At 38.5% G+C, this 21,608-nt stretch overlaps 1 protein-coding gene across 1 annotated transcript in view; it reads right to left on the bottom strand.

Moving 5' to 3' along the window:
- KIF13B (kinesin family member 13B) overlaps window positions 1-21,608 on the bottom strand; it is a 182,381-nt gene that overhangs the window by 96,459 nt on the left and 64,314 nt on the right. Inside the window, exons 6-12 of the mRNA XM_068552242.1 lie at window positions 20,652-20,832; window positions 16,668-16,755; window positions 13,286-13,420; window positions 11,196-11,308; window positions 9,908-10,019; window positions 3,280-3,492; window positions 1,583-1,693 (exon numbers count right to left, since the gene is read on the bottom strand). Coding sequence (XP_068408343.1) covers window positions 1,583-1,693; window positions 3,280-3,492; window positions 9,908-10,019; window positions 11,196-11,308; window positions 13,286-13,420; window positions 16,668-16,755; window positions 20,652-20,832 — 953 coding nt within the window. The remainder of the gene's footprint in view (window positions 1-1,582; window positions 1,694-3,279; window positions 3,493-9,907; window positions 10,020-11,195; window positions 11,309-13,285; window positions 13,421-16,667; window positions 16,756-20,651; window positions 20,833-21,608) is intronic.

Genomic DNA, 21,608 nt, shown 5'->3' on the forward strand with positions numbered 1-21,608 from the left:
CATATGACCGAGGGAGAGGACGGCTAGGTGAGGAAAGATGCTACAGATAAGCCGCATCAGCACTACACTCTCACTTAGACCTACCCTGCTTTGCATCAGAGCAAAGCAACCCAAGTACGATAGCACTTCAAAGTCAATGTTTTATTTTCAGAGTAGCTCAAAAATGCTCATATAAATTAGTTCCAAACTGGATGATAATTAGAATTAATTCTTATTAAATAGGAATTTAATTTATGAAAAACAGCAAGTGTAATATGTAATGAGAAGTAAAGTTTATACACTGGTGTATTCTCTTCTCTGTAATTTGAGGGATATGCTTTAAAATAACCCAGTGCAGGGATACAGATAAAACAAGACTGGTCTTATGTTGGTCTTTAATGAAACTGGGTAATGGGTGTGGATTTATTACACTCATATTTTTATTTATTTTGAAAAGGACTGTAATAAAAATGTTTAAAAATCAACTTAAATCCTAGTCTGCACTAATATAAATCTAACATCCACCTTATGCTACATAATAATAGTACTGTCCTACAACATCTGATGTATCGATTGATTCTGGACAGCACATTGAAAGATGGAATCTACTGGGTAACAAAAGAAGTAGCAAGCTCTATTTTGTTAATACAAGGAACAGTTGAACACACAAGAAATTTTTAATTTTAGAAAAGGGGGGGAAGAGGTAGAGGTGACTTTCAATATCTGGGTAATAACAGACCCTATCTTGCAGGGCTATTGGGAGGATTAAATAAAATACTGTATATTTAAAAGCGCTTAGCATAGGACCCAACATGTATGTGTACCCAATAAGTATTGGTTATTATTGTTATTATTAGTTACTACATACAAGTGGGACACTTATTCTCTTAGCTTTGGAAGAACAAACTAAGGCCAATGAGCAGAAATGGAAGAATGAAAGATTTCAGTTAAATAGTTACCATCAGAGTTATCCAATCATGAGAAGACGGCCCAGTGCGGTACTGACCTCCACATTATCATATATATTTCTAAAACAGAGGCTGAATAAGCATCTAAGAGGAAAGTCACAGAGTAAACCTTTTACTAAGCACACAGTTGGACATTTTAGGATTTTCTCCAAGTGCTAATGCACCCACTGGAAGATTTCACCACTTTATATTTAATGGTCTAAAAATGACAGACAGTCACCTCAGATTTAGGCATTTCATATTACTTTTACTGAGTTGTCATATGGAAGCAAGAAGCTCATAGCCTAAATATCTACTACGAATAATTTTGCAGTTGGGTAAGTTCCTTACATTTGCAAAGCACTTAACAGAATTGGGTGTTCAGAGCCAATGGCTAGTTATATCATTTAAAAAATTTTATGACACTAAAAATATATTTCTTACATAATGAACAATCCATTAACTGTAATTATGTCTTTATCCTTCAAATGAACTTTGTAAAGTACAGACTCCTGGATTTAGATCTTATTTAAATCTTAATCTGCTAGATTCGCCATCTTCAAAGCTAAAAATCAAAAAGAAATCAGAAACATGCTCTGAGTTGCACTGAGCAAACTGCCACGACGTTTCTCTCTCCTTAAGCAGGAAGCACGAACCTGGGCAATCTCCTCGGTTTTCCTTAATTTCTCCTCCCAGGTCACAGTCATTTCCTGGATTAGCTTCTCTGATTCTTCCAGCCGGTCCTTCAGCTCTGGAGATTTCATTGCCTGCAAGCAAAATGTTTATTTCATGAAATGTCTGTACGATGCCCTGAAAAAAGAATTCGCGAAATCCAGGAGGACTAGACAAACAACCTGACTCCTCTTAGCTCTGCAGCTCGCTGGGGTCCCTGACCTGCCTAAGACACAGGACTGTCACCGACCCGCCGCATCCAGACCGTGTGGGTCCCACAGACTCACCCAGTTATCCAGTGGGTTTGAAAGAAGACTTAACCTTTTCATTTTTCTCTAACCTGTTGTTACTGTGAGATCTAATTACATTTAGGGAGATAAAAAGTTCAAGCTACCAAGGGCTTATTTTTTAAAATCTCAATAGGTCTAGACGCATATGTGTGACTCATTCTACTCTTTACTGATGACTTTGGGTATTTCTTCAAATATATGCAGACTAAATTTGCACATGTTGAAAACTGGATGGTGTTATTGATACCAGGAAGACAGAAACAAACTTTCAAAGAATCTTGATGAACTGGAAAATTATTCCTGTAAAAACAGGGTAAGATTCAACAGGCAAAAATACAATCAAGATAATTGTTTTGACCATGTAATTTACTGTTATACTATCAGAAAACAGGTCATGAGAAAGAAGAGGGCTATAGTCTCAGGCCCAAGAAAGAATCCCACAGTGCTTGGAAATCATGGGAACAGAAATGTTAATTAAAGTAGGGATCCTGAATCTGACACTCTATCCCATTTTTGATAAAAGGATAAGCATTTGAAACTATTATGTATAGAATGGATAAACAAAAAGGTCCTACTGAATAGCACAGGGAACTATATTCGATATCCTGTAATAAACCATAATGGAAAAGAATATGAAAAAGAATATGTATAGAACTGAATCACTGTGCTGCACAGCAGAAATTAACACAACACTATAAATCAACTATACCTCAGTAGAATAAATTTTTAAAAATAAATCTTTAAAAATTTTAAAAAAGATTTTTGGTTAGAATTGTGTAGGTTTTAAATTCAGTAATGGAACATAAATATCATACACTATAGAATGTACAAAGGATAGTGAAACAGAACACTTTTAAACAGATGGCTACTTCTGCTATATTTTTTCCTATGAACATAATTAACCCATAACATGGAAAAACTAGCTTATTATGGTGTGCAAGACCTCCTTAGGATTTCTGTTTGGACTTCAACCTGTGAACATCTGATACAACAAAAATCTGTTTGATTCCTCTTCTAATTAGCCTATGCACATTCGCCACCATTTGCTGCACTACTATTAAGTTGTATCTATTTTAGTTTCAAGCATCTCTCTTTCTCTACCCTATTCTACTGTACCTCTTTTCTTGTCTGCTGCCTATACTGTGGAAAGAAACATTTTCTCAATTCCCCTTATTCTCTCCTCCTATTCAATCCTTTAACACCTGTAAAAACTATCTAAATTTCAACTATGACAATTTATCTGTCTTCCTTTATTACTCATCTCAAATTTCTCTTCCTATAGGAAATTCAAAAATTCTACTCATCACTTATGGCCCTGGGGGAAGGAAATTCAAGTTCTATCTTTACTAGATTTTCCTAGACCCATGCTGCTGCTCAGCTGTGCCTCATACCTCTGCTTTGGTTAGCTGCTCTCGGAGTTTTTCTACTTCTTCCCGGAGATCCCGGATAATCCGTGCATTGGGATCCTCATTCACCACAGCGTGGTTCACAATGTTCTTGGCACGATCTGCATACCGCAGGGTTGAAAGGGTTTCGTCATAGTTGTCAGCGGCCGGACTCACAGTAGCTACCATGGCTGTCTTGCTGTTACCCCCAAGACTGTCCTGGAGGAGAAAAGAAATTGAATACCATTTTAAAGTTGGAAGAAAACATCATATGGGAACGCTGAAGCCCCACATGATGAGATAATGTCCCAAGGTCAAACACAGATTTAAGGACAAAGCCAGGACTTAAGTACAGGTATACTGGCTCCCAGTCCCGTGCTCTTTCTTCGCTGGCAAGCTACTTTTCTGCAAAAGGGAGCTTTGGTTTTTGAGAAAGAACTGGGAAATACAATGAAGCCCACACTTATTTCAGTTTAATAAAAATTAATTCTAAGTCAATTTGTCCTCTTTTAACAGGCAACATGATACCATAAGTCAGCAGACTGCTCAGAATAAAAAAGGATGCTTTCTTAAATGCCTACAAAATCTCCCTGAGAAGACTGAACAGTCGTAACAGTATTTGATCAAAGAGTGATTGCCTACAATCTACTCCATAACGCCATGTACCTGGAGTCTCTGTGAAGCCTAAATAACGGCTCAGAAAGTGGTGCTGTTATAATGCTATCAAGCACCTTGTAAATTTTTTAAAACATAAGGTACAATTACAGTCTTAGAAAACAAAAGATACAGTGAAGGTACTTCATCGTATTCCATCTGACAGCACTTCAAAAACTACTGAAACGGGCTTCAAGTTCTATACAACCGCTTCTAGAGTTCAGACAAGGATGCTGAAAAAAAGACATTCATCTCCATTACAGAAAACCGCTAAAGGGACTTTAGGATGGGCTTCAACAAATTCAAAAAACGACCTCCCCTTGAGAACATTAAAAAATAACTAGATATAACTCAGGATTACAAAACAGGACTTGGGAAGTCAAGTCTACCCAACGCCGCTTCGCCACACAAAGGCTGCATGAAATCCAGCTGCGCAGGCGGCCTCTGAGATGGCCCCCAGAGATCTGTGCCTCCTGGAATTCACACCACCGTGTCTTCCCCTTCCCTGAGTGTGGCCGGGACTTGCTGATCTGCCTCTAAGGAAGAGAACACAGAACTGATGGCCTGACACGTCTGAGATTAGATTATAAAAGACTGGCTTCTGTTGTGGGTGTTTTCTCTCACTCAGGGAAACCACTGCCATGAGGTGAGGCAGCCCTAGGAAGAGACCTCAGGAGTGAGTTTGGAAACACATCTTCTGACACCTGCCCACAAGCACTCAGGTGAGCAGATCCAACCTCAGCAGCCCGGCAAGGACTGCAGCCCCAGACGACGCCTGCACTGCAGCCATGGGAGAGACCCCGCCCAGAACACTTCGGCTGCACCTGGAATCCTGACCCAGAGAAACTCTGAGGTAACAAACGATGGCTGCTCCCAGCTATTAAGTTTTCAGGGTAATCGGTTGCACAGCTATAGATAACTCCCACTACACTATCCCAGGATGAGAGTTACCCAGAAGACTAGATTCAATGCCCCCTTTCAGTAGTAAAGTATCACTGAATTATAGACTCACAATATTAGAGAGAACACTCAGGCTGGCCACTAATGAGGAATTCATTAGATCACAAGAAAGCCAACTCTATCTCTGGGCTGCATTAACCAGTACAAAATTCTTATTTTTGAAGATAGAAATGTTTTCCGTTATCAATATTTCTAAAATTTGCTTGAACCACCCGTGATTTATACAACTTTGTGCAGAGATTATTCAGTCCTCAGCCTTTTGTGAATTAGAGTATTAGTATCCCCATTTTACTGATGAAAAACCAGAGGTTTGTTCTGACAAAGGAGGTTAAATACCCTGCCTACAGATCCAGAACTAGTGAAGTGAAAACATTCCAGCCCAGTTGTATTCTACCTTTCAGTCCAATATGATTTCCACTCCCCCACAGCTACCCACAATAGCACAGTAACAAAATAACACCTGGCAACAGAGAGAGTTCAGACCTGAAGCTTTTCCAAATTGTTCTGTCCTAGTGCCAGAAACAAAATTATTCCCTAGGTGTTGCTAGTAGTTGAATATAATCACAAACAGTACGTCCCCTTATTCATCCATTACTAAAATTTTGGTTTTCCACAGAAAACACAGCTAAGATAATTATATCATTGAAGGAAATACTCTTCGATGCATGAAAAGGAAGGAAATGAAAGTAATCTGGGCTTTAGGAAGCAAAGGCAATTTCTGCAAAGCCTGGATGACTGCTTGCTTCACTTCACTTCCAGACACTGATCTCACATTGCTGGTGCCCAGCTTTGGCAACTTCCAGAAAGATGTCAAGAAGAATCCCATGCACGTTAATGGAATTCAAGCGTCATATATCAAGATCATAGGAATTACATCTCAGGCTGGAATTCAGTTCACAAGCAGCGCCGTGGTGCAGTTCTGCCCTTCCAGAACCACTGCATTCTCTTAGCCCACAGGAACAGCAAATGCGGTTGGGTAGAAGGGGATTCGTAACAATAACTACCACGGGAGAAAAGCATGCATACTGTGCTTCAATTTGTGCTGAGAAAAGGAAACCTGGCAAACAACAAATACTTGACATTTTAAAAGCCCTTGTGCATGAGCAACAATATGCTCATATTCAAAAATGGCCTCATGCCATCAGCAAAAAGGAAACAGCAACAAAAGAACTGGCACTCATTCAAGGAGAAAGTATAATGCTTCTTGTTTACTCTTTAATTGTTTAATTAGGCAAATCAGATGAGCTTTGTTTCAAACGCAGAAACTGCAAATTAAATGGACATGAGAAAGAATTTTGGAAGTCAGAATTTTTTAAAGCTGAAAGAACTCTTTTGAAGTCACCTAATCAAATTATTTCATTTTACAGACGAGAAAATGAGACCCAGGAAGATTGACAGGCTTACCAAAGGTCATAATGCTAGTGCAGAGCAGAGCTGAAATTATTCATTCATTCAACTCTTCACGGAGTTTACCATCTAGAGGGCAATGCTGGTGAGCAAATACTATATGCTAAGAACTAAAGTAGAGGTAAATACAATATGGTCTGGGAAAACAGAGAAAAAGCAGAAAGCCCAGTCTTGAAAGGTTAGAAAAGACTCCCAGAGAAAGTGACATTTGACACCTAAAGATGAATAAGCATCACCTAGGTTAAGGGGATGGGGGAGGGAAGTAGGAAGGGGGATTGAAGAGAGGAGGAAGACTGTTCCCAGCAGAGTAAGAGCAAAGTCCTAGGAGTAAAAGTACTCATCACTCAGCTAGAACTGATAATGTCAAGAAGCAAAAGCTGAACACTGACAAGCAGGGAGGGGCCTAGTAAACCACAAGTCTTTAAGGAACTTGTACTTTATCGTAAGGGCCCCTGGAGAGTTACTGAAGAGATTTAAGTTTAAGAAGAGTATTAATTTAGAAAGACAGCAACCTAACTGTAAAGAACGGAATGAACTAGGAAAGCTCAGGAAAGAAGTTTCAATCACCCAGGCGAGAGAAGAAAGCCTTCATTATTCATTAAGTAACTGGCAGTAAGGATGCAAAAAAGTAGATGAATTCCAAAGATATTCATTATTGGAGCACTCATTACCGGAAGTTACTTGATATTGAGACCTATATTTAGAAGGTCACAGAGAGAAGCAAACATCATCTTAATATGAAACAGTTCTCCACTGACCACTTACCAAGTGAGTAAGCACTCAACCCTGCCTGAGAGAAGAGCAATCACATCCATCCCCATCCCCCCACGTCAACCCCCACCTGCTATATCACCAAGTGTGAGCAGTTTCTCTGACTCAGATGCTATAGCGTCAAGAGCACTACATAGTTATAATGCGAACACAATGCAAAAAAAACTTTAAAAAGAAACTGCAAATCTTATAAAGGATGAGCAATTTTATGAGTTCGATGAAAGTCACATTGGAGAATACTAGAATCATACCAAGTCAAACGAGGATCAGGAAGAGTTAGACTAATTAAGAATTAAAGAAGGAAAAATCAACAGGGACATAAAAGACACTTTAAAGGAGAATGATTTGTGTAGCAATGGATTCCAAAAGGCTTTGGGGGAAACTGTTTAAACCACGGCATAGGTTTTACAAAAATGCCCCTACTTATGATCTTGTGCAAAAGTCAAACATCGCAAAGAAGGTCATGTAGTTTTTCAGGAAAAATATGACAAAAATCAAGGAAACTATTCATTTTTTTAGCCTAAGAATTAACACATAGAAGTTACAATTATAGCCTAATTTTATTAAACAGAAGATAAAGTGAGCTTTTTAAAAAAGTGTTTAGTTTTGTTCTTCAAGTTCAATTATATTCAACAGTTTCTATCACATTTGGTAAAAGTAAGGTGCTTCTCTTTCTAGTGAAAAGAAACCTTTGGTAAGAAGAGCACAGCCTAGGCAACAGAAGATGGGCAGCAAAGTCAGCCCTGGATTCCAATCTTGGTTCTATCACTTGCAGGTTCTGTGTCCGTTGCCACATCTGTAAAATGGGAACACCACCATCTATCTGCCTTCCAAGGAATCAATGAGATAATGTATGTGAAGCACTTTGCACAGTACCTGATTCTCCTGACCCAAGCTCTCCTGGCCTCCAGCCTATGGGATGGACACTCAATAATTAACCTAGGCCATTTTAACTATGTCAACTTAACAGAAGGTATTTCTTATTGTTGGGTTAAATGGACTGAAGCAGCAACACTGGAACAACAGGACAATGAATATTCTTTTAAATCAGGCACATCCAGAAATCATCAGGAATGATCAGGAGATATTTCTGTGGAAAGTATGAGGAAGAAGTATTGTATTGAGAATTCTTCCGGAAATTAAACAAATAAGACTTCAAGGTTAATTACTGACACTTGAGGACCAGACAATTATTTCCTTGGTAATTAAATGTTTTATAATATATATCCGTTTAATTCAAGAGTTATTTACAAGTGGTTTTTAATCATCAAATTTTGTATATCCTTTTGTTTTTTTTGTTATATTTATTTATTTATTTTTGGCTGTGTTGGGTCTTTGTTGCTGCACGCGGGCTTCTCATTGCGGTGGCTTCTCTTGTTGCGGAGCACGGGCTCTAGGCGAGCGGGCTCAGTAGTTGTGGCTTGCGGGCTCTAGAGGGCAGGCTCAGTAGTTGTGGCGCACAGGCTTAGTTGCTCTGCGGCATGTGGGATCTTCCCAGACCAGGGCTCGAACCCACGTCCTCTGCATTGGCAACCGGATTCTTAACCTCTGTGTCACCAAGGAAGTCCCTATTCTTTTGTTTTAAATTTCTACTTTTATTGCATTTTGGCCAAAGGAAGTAAGCTACCTGATTTTCTACTGAGGCAAATTTCACTAAATAAAGCATGCTCAAACACTGTGTAGAGTTTTAGAAAGTAAAGTTGAATACTAGTAAAGCCTTTGAGAGGGTGTAGAAACTAGGAGAAAATCCTACTCCCTTTACAAACACGGTTCTCTAAACATGTCATGGAATAACTCAGAAGCTGTGTTCTCTACTAAGCTGCCTGTGCTTAACTCATCTTTACATGCTCAACCACTAGCATAGTGAGTAACAGGTATTCAATAAATTTTGGATCACTGAGAAAATAAGCCATAACGAAACTAAACAGGGCTCACAAAATTATTTTTCCATTTTAAAAACATTTTTTAAAAGAGCATTAGGTAAAATATTTTGTTCCGGGTTGGCAACTTTATAAGGAGTTAAATTGTCACTAGATTTGATATCCTCGAACTCCCAGTCCAATACCCAATCCACCACATCAGCTCTATCAAGACCAAAGGGAATCTTGAAAGACTAGAAGAAACCTGGAAATAGTCTCTCTCTTCACCAAACTCCTATTACATGCCATTTTCTCCTCTCTCATGGAATCACCAACTCGTGCTATAGTATTCTGTGTACACAACTTCTCTCCCTTACTAGACTCTGAGTGATTACAGGGCAAGGAGTGTCCAGCGTTTCCTTACATCCTCCTCATAGCACTTCATACAGGTTTTTTCTTTCTCATTTCCATTTCTCTCATTCATGCTGAATCAATTAACCAGTGAATGACTGTGTGCTCTACTCTATCTTTTAACAACAGTTTTAAGCAGCTGAAAGCAAATTAAAATGATCATGAGTAGTCTGGAAGTTAAACAGAAAAAGAAGGTCCAAAATGTCCATCAAACAAAAGGAGTCTCTGAGGAGGATGGAGCAGTCCAGCTGGGTCCGGAACACAGTGGAAACCCCTTTCCTATGACGCGCTCAGCTATCAGATCAGCACTAGGTCCTGGTCTAGTCCCCAAATCTCAGAGGCGATTGTGCGATTCGGTGCGCCGCAAACCCCCCTGCTTCCAGGTCCTGGTGAATCAGGAAGAAACCCATGCTTAATCCATTAAAATTAGGACTATCATGTAAGAGTCTAATGATTATAAATTTGAACACTGATGTAGGAAATTATAATTGGAAGAAATTAATAGTCTACTCTTTAGTCTTCCTTTTTACCAACCACCAAGAGCATCCCAGAAAGGGGGGAAAAAAACTTACTTTGAGCAGCCAAGTGAGAACTGAGTCACGATATGGAACAAATTTATTCTTGTTTTTGCCAGCACCCTGATCTGCTAGGGCTGAGATAACCAGACCGAGGGTTGTGAGGGACCTGCATGGTGCAACAAACCGTAATAATCGTAAAAACCTGAGTATATCAAATGTCACATTTTAGCACAAAGACTGAACATCAAGATGCCTTTGTACCAGCACGAGAACAGCACTGTTGTCAGCATTTTGCTGCTCAGGTTAAGAACACAAACTCTAAACGCTGATATCCCTCTAATACTACTGTAAGCTATAAAACTGCTTAGTTCAATTTTTTTTTTCATTTTTGTAAAAAAAAAAAAAAAAAGTCAGCTGTAAACCATTAGGTCAAGATAATGACATAAATACCACATATCTTTAAGAAAGGATGCCACAAACACAATACGATTAACTAAAACATAGTATAAGGCAAAAACATTCATATATATATAAATAAATAATAGTGTAGCATCTGGATGATGGTGTTCTATGATCTCCAGCTGGTTACTGATGACTGTCTCGCTATGTGTCCTTCTGGGAGCCACAAGGATGGAAAAGATTCCTGCCCCCAAGGGGCTAACAATTTAGCTTAAGGTAAGAAAATGTGTAACCATATGAAGGACTTGGTGCACAAAATATTACTTTGTAAAGTAAAATCTTGGTATAAATAAGCACCACAGCTGTCATAAAAAGGAAAGCCCGATGAAGCCAGTACACGTTACTGTTTGTTCAGACAGTGACACCCACGCCAAGATCCACAGCTGGACTCTGATACTCCGATTATCTTTGTTTGTTTCTATAGCTTAGACCACTGGCTCTCAACTGGAGGGTGACTATGTCCCCACAGGGAGCAGCTGGCCATATCTGGAGATAATCTACGTTGTCACAACTCGGGTTGGGGAGAGAGATGGCAGGTACTGCCGCCATCTAGTGGGTAGAGGTCAGGCATGCCACGAAACATCCTACGAGGCATAGGACCACTCCCTGGGACAAAGAATTCCCTGGCCCCGAACCTCAATAGGGCTGCCCTTGGGAAACCTTGGACTTGACTGAGGTTGTGCTCCTCAGCCCCAGCAGACCTCTCAACAAAACATAAAACATGCTCGGGCCCTTAAAAAATATCTATGAAAAAAAATTCTACACTATTTATTCTTTATAGCCTCAGTCATTCCGGAATCCTATTCTTTCAGTAAATACAAAAGTTCCCCCTTTTGGCTACTAAGTCACTAAAGCAACAGAGGCAGGCTTCTGGACAACTTACTTGTTAATGTTGCTGCCCTCCTTCAGCCTGTCACCTGCCGCTCCCGTTTTCGTCGCTCGCTCGCTGCCGGCTAAATCAACCAAGCTCAGCTTGCCCACTTTCTCTCCAGATGTCTAGGAAGCAAATCGACAAATACTAACAAACAGTTACAGAATTCAGAAAGTGATACATCTCTACCGAATGAGTTTATTATCTAAATCCTTTATTAAAGCGTATTTGTTGTTATTTTAAAGTTAATTTGTGCTGCTACAGAACAGTGTAAGAAAACTACACAATCTAGTAGTAGATACACACAAAATTATACACAACTACGAATCCAGACAGAGAACTATCTCAAAACAAAACAGTGCCCCCCAATATGGTACATTTTGAAGGGAACCCAACAAAATCTTCTTAGAGAAGTATACAAAAGCACTATTCATAAGGTATAAATTTTAATATGTGAAACCATGCTTAAAATTTCATATATATTTACCAATAATCCTGAGGGAAAATACTTGAATTTCTTATGATACAAAAAAATCTGACTTTTATACAACAGAAGGATCCCTCAAAGACCCAATGCTTTCTAAAATTTTTCATATTATTCATATAATAATTCCCTTGTTTCATAATTTCAGGTATTAAATTTACATATTTTTCTAGTTAAGATATTATACATACTGACATTTTCCTTTATCAAAAATGTTCAATTATCAAATCACACACATAACAGATATTTTATACTTGAGCAGCAATGTAAGAAATGTGGGAAAGCAATGCCAAAATCTATAGACTGGATCACTTTTTTAAACTTTCCTTTAAAATATACATTTATATTTATTTCCATAAATAAACATGTTGCTAACAAAAGGGTATTAAGCTTCCCAAATCAAAAGTACTTTTGGTTTAAAAAAAAAAAAAAAAAGTCAGTATGTTTTTTGTTTTATGCTGAAAAGGAAATAGAAAACAAAGAACTTTTTGTCGTTGCACTAATCTTGCTGTGATGGTAAAAGAAGAAAAATATGCTCTCAGCAAATGAAAATCTTGCCAAAATACAGCACTTTGCCAGGGTGATCATTTTAGCTTCTGGTATTTGAAATTGATTCGCTGGAGGGTAGTAATAAAATATGCAAAAGTTCACATAAAAAGTAAGAGGGAAAGCACAAATGTATGAGCCAACACAGAAGTTTTCAGTGTGATAGAACCATACACATCTCTGGCTCTGTTACTTTTCATAAGCTTCAAGTCCAAATGCTCAAAAAATTATTCTACAAATCTAGAATCTTACAGTACAAGTTCCCCAGTATAACTTACTCCTTCTAACACTTAGCTGTTTAGCAGAAGTTAACACTTCAAAAGAAACTCCACTAAATCAGCTAGAGTATTATTAGCTTATACAGTTTGCCATCAGAGTTTAAAGCTCAAAAAATGCTGTGGCAGAGACTATGGGCCATCAGCTTGTATAACTTCTGTTCCAATTTCCTTTATTTGGAGAGGGTGGAGAGCTAAAACCTATATTTCTCAGACTCCATTGCAGCCAAGGCTCAGGATGTGACTTAGGTTCTGTCAATCACATATTCTTGCTTAAGATTTAGAAGGCAGAAACAAAGTAGAGGTCATCCCCCCTCACCCATTTTGGCTTTTTTCTGCTGGCAAGCAGGAGTGTGGATATATGAGTTTTCCTAAAAAAGCATCCCAGCTCACATTCTCCAACTTCCAGGGCTCTGAGAAGGTGGCCTCACTGACTCCTGTATCCTGGATCACAGCTCTGGGGTGTGCCTGGAACTCACAGGTCTGGGGGTGGCCTCAGGGGTAGTACCATCCTCGCTGGATGAGATCTGTGCTCTTCTGGAGGTTATTCCTAGAGATTTAGTCTAGAAATCACTCCTCAGAAGGTGTACCAACAACTCTGTAATCATCCAATTCCCTCATTAAATCCCTTTCTGTTTACCTAGAGTGGCTTCTGTTTCTTGTCCTGAGTCCTAATTGATACACATGCCTGGCTAGGACTTTAAGTCATCTAACACCTGAAGGGAATAAGATAAACCATGATCCACTTTAGAAATTAAAAAAAAAAAAAAAAAAAGGTCATGTATCTGAACACCTACCCCGGACTTCACATCATATAAAGTGTGTGTGAGGGTGATTTTGAAGACTGCATGTGATCGGCTGCTCTCCTCATTCATGTTGGTTGCAGCAACTGTACGAGATTTGTTACCTTCAGACATCAAAGATTCAATATCCTAAGTGGAAACAAGTCATAGACACACATTTCATTATCTAATAAACATTAAAACTCTGCTATACTACGAAATGCATTCCAAGTTTCACTACTTAGTCAACCACATTTGGAGTTTACATTCTGTTTCTCGATGAACATTATGCCTCATAGAGTACAATAGCCAGTACTATCTCTGAAAACTCAAAAAAAATACATTATTTACTGTAGGTGCAGAATAAAGCGGCAGCTCTGACCAAGAATTAGAAAAGTTTAGAAGCTACATGTTGAAGTCCCACAAGATGGACAAACATGCCATGCCAATCCTCATCTCATCTAGAAATCTGAAAAACTTTAGCTTATTTAATTATAGTAATAGAAATTAATTGTTAAATCAAATTAGATTGTATAAATAAACAGCAAACAAAAATAATTTGTAACCCCTTCACACAGGCATAGCACTACATCACCGCATTGGTGTGTATCTTACCAGACCTGTTTTTAAAAAATGAGGACATCAAGAGACTAATTTTCTGCACAGATTCACTACTTCATTGCCATTATAACTAAAACAGAGACAGCATGATACACTCGAAATATCACGGGATCTTTGTTTTTTTTTTTTTTAATGTTATAAGCTCTAAAACAGTTACTTAAGCATTCTGAAATCTAGTTTCATAAATAACAATATAGCTATGACATCATCTACCTTACAAGGATTTTAATGAGGAACAAGAAAGATATACTGTACTTGTGAGAGAGTGTACTAGTTGCCTTCCTTTATCCAGCCTCCTCGTTTCCAGTAAAGGAACCCCATCTTTAGCTGAGCACACTGCAGCGGAACTAAGACTGCACTTCCCAGGTGCCCTTGCAACCCAGCCTGGCGATATGACTAACTTTTAGCGAATGAGACAAAAAGTCACCTGGGGATTCACCTTAAAGGGAGTAGGCACACTATCACATGCTGGTTCTGAGCCATCCTGAACTATGGGAACAAGGGCATCACTAAAGACCTGGCTCTATGTGGAAAGCTGGAAGGAGCCCAGATCCTAACAGCAGCTTTGGAGTCGCCATACCAGGCCTCTCAGCATTCATTCATTTGTTCACTCTAATATATACGGAAAGCATCTACTACAAGGTAGTAGGTACATTTTAAGATACTGAGGATACATAGGAACAAAACAGATAATAATTCATATTCCAAAGAACTTAAGTCCTGTTATATTTTTTTCGGTTATATGCAGCCAAACATAATCCTAACTGACACATATATATGAAAAACTTTGAAAATCATAGGATTCTATTTTCCTATATAAATGAAAAAGAATAACATTTAAGGACAAATTCAACATGATACATAAAAAGCCTCAAAGTAAAAATGTTGCAAAAAGAGGTAGAAGTTGGCACCAGAATGGAAAAACAACAAAATGTACAATTTACAATTTTCTAGATTTGTTCCAAATCCATTTTAGATCCATTAAATCTTACAATCCTGACACTTACTGGAAAAGCTTTATTCTATTTAGCCTACATTTTTTTAAAATAAATGTTTCTTGTTTTTTTGTGTTTTTTTAAATTTATTTATTTATTTATTTATTTATTTTTGGCTGCATTGGGTCTTCATTGCTGCATGCGGGCTTTCTCTAGTTGCGGCGAGCGGGGGCTACTGTTCGTTGAGGTGCGCGGGTTTCTCACTGGGGTGGCTTCTCTTGTTGCGGAGCTTGGGCTCTAGTAGTTGTGGCACGCATGCTCAGCAGTTGTGGCTCGCGGGCTCTCGAGCACGGGCTCAGTAGTTGCGGTGTACGGGCTTAGCTGCTCTGCGGCATGTGGGATCCTCCCAGACCAGGACTTGAACCCATGTTCCCTGCATTGGCAGGCAGATTCTTAACCACTGCGCCGCCAGGGAATTCCCTAGCCTACATTTATTCATTGGTCTCTAATCATCTAGACATTCATTGGTCTTTAATCTGTTGTCTCCTACATAAAACTCTTTATTGAATCTTTTAATTTTTTGAATAAAATGTCTTTTCATACTTTCCAATCTCTCTGAGCTCTCAAAAAAATCTTGATCTCTCTCCACTGTTGCAAAAATAAGCTCTCAAATATCATTATTAAAACAACAATACCTAACATTTATATGATACCCTAGAGTTTTCTAAGACTTTTCACATGCACTATCTCATTTGATCTCCTCCAGGAAGCTTTCCTGGATACCACCCTCCCTGGACACCTACATATCCATTTAAGTCAGGTACTCCTCCTCCAAACTACCATGAATCCTGAACAATGCATCTCTCACTGCACTTAAAATCATGTTGTTTTATAATACCTTTATAACATCTGTAAGCATCTTGAGGAAATGGACCACCTCATTCATTTTTTTTATTTCTTCAGCACTTAGCACAATGCCTGGCATATAACAGGTATTCAATAAATGTTTACTAAATGAAGTAAATAATGTTTACTAAATGAAGTATCGTTGATCAAATGATAGAATGTGATTAATGAACAAAGGAACTAATGAATCTACCTCAAAATACAGTCAAGACAATAAAGCTAATTTCCATTCTAAAAATTAGGACCAAGAGGCTTGGTGAGATAGAGTAAACAATCCAGAGTCATATAGGAGTCATATGAGAAGACTGTCACCAGATCAACAGTCTCTGACTCTTAATTCAATGTGTATTACATCACAGCTTACCCTACCCCCATTTCCCCAACGAGGAAAGTCTACCGGATTCACACAAAGCATAACTGTGAAGTTTGAAAATGAAGAGAACTAGTAACTAAAGGTAAATGAGTGATTCTCTCAAATTAGAAACAGGCTTTGAATTCCAACTACTCAGCTCATATTTTATTTCACTAAATCAACAAAATCATAAGCAACATCATTATTTTATGTACTACTACAGAAGAAAAAAATACTGCCATTTATCATTTTAAGATACAATCGTAAGGAATACCACAATTTTAGAGCTCAGAAAAATGGAAAAAATGTGTCTCACAATAGATGAATGGGTATGCCTTGCAAATATGTATACCTTCTCTCAAAATTAAACTGACCCAAAGCTTTTTAATAAAGATTTTTGTAACTTTATTACAAACTATTTTTGTGACTTATTAAGTGATGCTATCATAATTTTTTTTTATTTCAGAAAAAGATCACAACAAAATTCAACAACAAAAATTCAACAACAAAAAGATCACAACAAAAATTCAACAAAAAATTTGCTACAGGGAATTTTAGTAGTTCACATAAAGGATGTTGTTACCTTGTAGCCTGTGACAGCCAGTTTAGAAAGTCCATCGACATAGGGTCCCAACACACTGTGCTCTCTGACTCTTAACGTTTGATGGCTTCTGTTCAGTAAAAACAAAAGAATAAATTTTTAAACAATTACCTGTTTGAAAGGACTCAGTCGTGCTCCATAAAAATATATACTGAATTCAACAAAGATTCCACATAAACAGAACAAACAGACTTGATCCCAGAAGAATTTAAACCAAAACTTAAGATCTTGACTAGTAAGAAAAACTTCATAATGTGGTAAAATATCACATCACTCAAAAGGGTACACTGTGGGATGTCTACTACCACAAAGAATGCAGAGTCAAATAAATACAAACAATCTACTTGTCAGATCACAGAATGTGGCACAAAGAGCAGAAACTCAATAAATGTTAACTGTGCAAAAGAAAGAAAACTACAGACAAATCTCAGTCATGAATAAAGACAAACAAATATAAACAGACAAAAATAAAGACAACAGGCTGAAGCTAACAGTGATTTAAAAACATAAAGTTGGACTGTCCCAGGGCTGCTAGGTTGTTTTAACATTGAAAAAAGATTCATGCTCTTTACCACAATGATAAACTAAAGAGGAAAAAAAAAATACATGATCATTTCATACATAAATGATTTCAATAAACTGAAAAATGATTCAATAAAATTAAATACTCATTCGTGATTAAAAAAAATAATAAACCTCTTACAAACAAGGAACTAATAAAACCAGTAGAGGGCACCTGCCAGAAACCTACAGCATATAGCATACTTAATGATATCAATCAAAAAATATTAAGAATATTTGTTGATGACTGATTCTATGTCAAAAAAAGCTCTTCAAAAAATCTAAACATTACAATTTTTTTTTTTGGCTGCGCTGCGTGGCTTACAGGATCTTAGTTTCACAGCAGTGAAAGCGCCATGTCTTAACCACTGGACCACCAGGGAATTCCCTAAACATTACAATTTTTAAAAAGAGTATTTAGGGGCTTCCCTGGTGGCGCAGTGGTTGAGAGTCTGCCTGCCAGTGCAGGGGACACGGGTTCGAGCCCTGGTCTGGGAAGATCCCACATTCCGCGGAGCAACTAGGCCCGTGAGCCACAATTACTGAGCCTGCGCAGCTGGAGCCTGTGTTCCGCAACAAAAGAGGCCGCGATAGTGAGAGGCCCGTGCACCGCGATGCAGAGTGGACCCCACTTGCCACAACTGGAGAAAGCCCTCGCACAGAAACGAAGACCCAACGCAGCCATAAATAAATAAAAAAAAAATATATTGATGGTGAGATTACAAGTGATTCTTGTTTTATGTAACTTATTATTTTCTAATGATTTGGAATCTTACAGTACCCTAGGATCAACCACCAAAACTTTACTTACTACTATAAAACTGTATATAAAATACATACAGAATATTCGACTTAGAATATATCCAAAGATCAGAACTATTACAACTTTTTTCCTTTCATATTTCCCTTTTTCTTAAAGACAGTGTATACTGCATTATCTCTTGAGTAAAACAATTATATTACTACACATAGTAGGCGGTGAATTAATAAGATCAGTACTTGAATAAAATAACTAGGTTCTCTCAAATAATCTTTCGCTGAAAAGGAATCACCTTCAGAGTTCTTAATCCATTCACTTTGGCTCTTCAGAAACACTACAAAAATCCTCGAGAAACTTTCATGGAGGAGACAACAACAGCTAACACTTATTGAGCACTTACTATGTGCCAGTAAATGTTCTAAGACCTCAGGTCTACCAACCCAGTCTATCTTCACAACAGCCCTCTGAGATATTACGTAACGTTATCATCCCTTCTATACAAATGAGGCCAAGAAAGCATAAGGAACTTGCCTTGCCCAATAGGTAACAAGTAGAGGACATAGATCCAGAGCCAGGTGATTCCAAAGCCCATGCTGTCAATTACTAAACTATACACAAGACAAACATATAAGACATTACTAAAGACTATTAGCAAATTGTAGATAGTAAAGTTCAAGCTATTCACACAAGCACTGTGGAATATAAAACATGAGAATGAAGTCAGCTAAGAATTTCTGGAAAGAGTAGGAATTTCTGGGATCTCAAAGAAAGTGATGCTTTTCACAGAAATGAAGGTGCAAGAAAAAGGATTCAAGGCAGAGCCAGAAAAAGTACAGGGGCACAATTTTTAGCAAGATGTGGGTACCTAGGCCACAACCTTCCTCCCTCTGGACTTCCTTTGGTTCCCTGTTTCAACATCTGTGCATACTGCCCTCTAGCCCCATTGGACAGCTGAGTCACTTTCAAAACCTCTGATTTCTCCACACCTCCATGCTCTGGCACAGGCTGTCCCCTATGCCTGAATCATTCCCACCCAGCTTCTCAGTGGACAAATTCTTACTCAGTACAAATTCATCAAGCACTCTCTGTGGAATCTTCCCTTCTCCTCCGGGCAAAGACAGTCACTCCCTCTTTGCTCTCACCTATTTTGTGTGAGCCTCCTTCATGATTTAAAAGCATTACTGCATTGATTCATAACTATTTGTTTCCAAAACTCCCATTCTGTCCACACTGAGCTCTTCATCTATGACTGCATAGTGCCTGGCATACAGCGATCACTCGATAAATGTTACGTAAAGTTCTGTATAAAAACACTAAGTGCCGGGGGCTTCCCCGGTGGTGCAGTGGTTAAGAATCCGCCTGCCAATGCAGGGGATGCGGGTTCGATCCCTGGTCCGGGAAGATCCCACATGCCGCGGAGCAGCTAAGCCCATGCGCCACAACTACTGAGCGTGCGCTCTAGAGCCCGCGTGCCACAACTACTGAAGCCTGCGCACTTAGAGCCCGTGCTCCGCAACAAGAGAAGCCACCGCAATGAGAAGCCCGCGCAGTGCAACGAAGACCCAACACAGCCAAAAATAAAACAAACAAACAAACACTAAGTGCCGGAAATTCCCTGGCAGTCCAGGGGCCCGGGTTAGATCCCCGGTCGGGGAACTAAGACCCCGCAAGCTGCACGGCACAGCCAAAAAAAAAAAAAGGGAAGAAACACTAAGGGCCAATTCAGCCTCATATGAAAGGCCTGCAGATCATTATCTTTGCTAAAGAAAACAGATGCGGGTGAGGAGCTGACAGGTTTAGTTTTCTCTTGATTGAGGGCCACTGTGACCCACTGCTTCTGAGACCAGCTTTCCTGGATCGTCCTCTTCATCCCAACATAACTAGATGCGCCCTCGCCGTCCTCCGCGCTTTCTATAAGCTTCAACTCACGTGGCTCTTTGACCTTCCAAATACTGCTCTTACAGCAGTAAGCCACAGGCTGTGGTTTTTATCTGTTTCTTTCTCTCCATTGTTGCACTTCCGTAAAATCTGAACTCAGAGAACTCTGGGCAATGCACAAATTTCCTCAGATACCCCTTATCTTCCTCATTAGCTTCAGTTATGACTGCAGACTGAGGACAGCATTCTTGAAGGTTTTCTAATACTTTTAAGACACTTCTCTTTCAAAGCCCATGCCATAAAACTGGACACTTTTTCCCCTTGAGAATCATGAAAATGAACTATCTTGAAGTCCAGGTTTCACTATTTCTGATTATGTCACAATGTCACAATTCATCTGCAAACAGATGAATTCCATTCGAAATTTCTTGGTTTAAAACAAACAAAAAACACTCTACTTGATTAAGGATACCAGTTATATTGATACTCAGTAACTTAACTATCAATACGTATTTTTTGTTTGTGCTTTTGGATAAATCTGAGAGAGACGGTATAACCCAAATACATGCTGCTCAACCATGCTTCCCTGCCCCATCTCAGCCCTAGTTCAAAAGCCCAGAACTGGTTGCAGGAAACCCCTTAATATAACTAAAAACTAGAAAAATAACTCTCTACTCAAGTTCAGTATAAAACATTTCACTTAAGCCAACTTATTAAGTCTGTTTTAGTCCATGATACCACAACATTAAAGTCTCAAAGTCATTTACCCTTTGGGATCAAGAAGGTCTCTAACTTTTTCATTGTAAATTTCCATATAGGACACTTCTACTTTAAAACTCTGCTCTTCGTTTTCCTCTTTCTGGGTTCGTTCAAAGAGTCCACTGCAAAGTCTTGGGATTAATCCAGGTTGGTCAGCTGTGCCCATCATGGTGTAAGATTTTCCAGATCCTAAAAAATGGAAATCATAGTTATTACTGTCTCCTTGACAAGTTTAAATACACAGCCCTCCTTCCATTGCTCATAATAAAATCCTAGCACTTAGCAAAATGCCCCAAATAAGGAATATACCCAAATATAATGATGACACTAGTAAGTAGAGAAGCTTTCCAATTATACATGTAGAAGTCAAAAGTACACATCCTTTAGGAAGAAAATAAAAACCTTCTTTAACTATCATCATACTTAAGAAAAAAAAAAAAAAAAAAGACCTAAAATCACTGAAAAATTGTGAGGTCGGAATACTTTCCTAAAATTAAACTGGAAAGATCCATATGATGAATATTATGTGCCTGCTTCCAACCACTAATCATAGCATAAAAAATGTACCTTATCCCTACAGGCCCCAGAGCAAATTAACTTACTACCACTACCCTTTGGCAACAGTGTAGAAATCAGAGTCATCTTCTTTTTCTACTACAAAATTATTTTCTCCTATGTACCAAAAACACATATTCATTAAAGAAAATTTAGAAAGCATAGGAAAATAGAGAGGAAAAAATTAAATCACTCATAGTCCTAACAAGTCTTGAAAATATCATAACCATTTTTCCATGAAGAATAGTTTTCAATTGGACAAGCTATACGATATACCCTTATAAAAGTGACTCCTTCACTTTAAATAGATTTCTTTCCTGTTGACCACAGAGGTATAGAAGTCAAAACACTCCTTTATCAATCACAACTGATAATATGCTAGCAATATGTATTCTTTTTGGTATTTTCTT

This window comes from Eschrichtius robustus, chromosome 10 (genome assembly GCF_028021215.1).
Source record: "Eschrichtius robustus isolate mEscRob2 chromosome 10, mEscRob2.pri, whole genome shotgun sequence".
Classification (NCBI taxonomy): Eukaryota; Metazoa; Chordata; class Mammalia; order Artiodactyla; family Eschrichtiidae; genus Eschrichtius; species Eschrichtius robustus.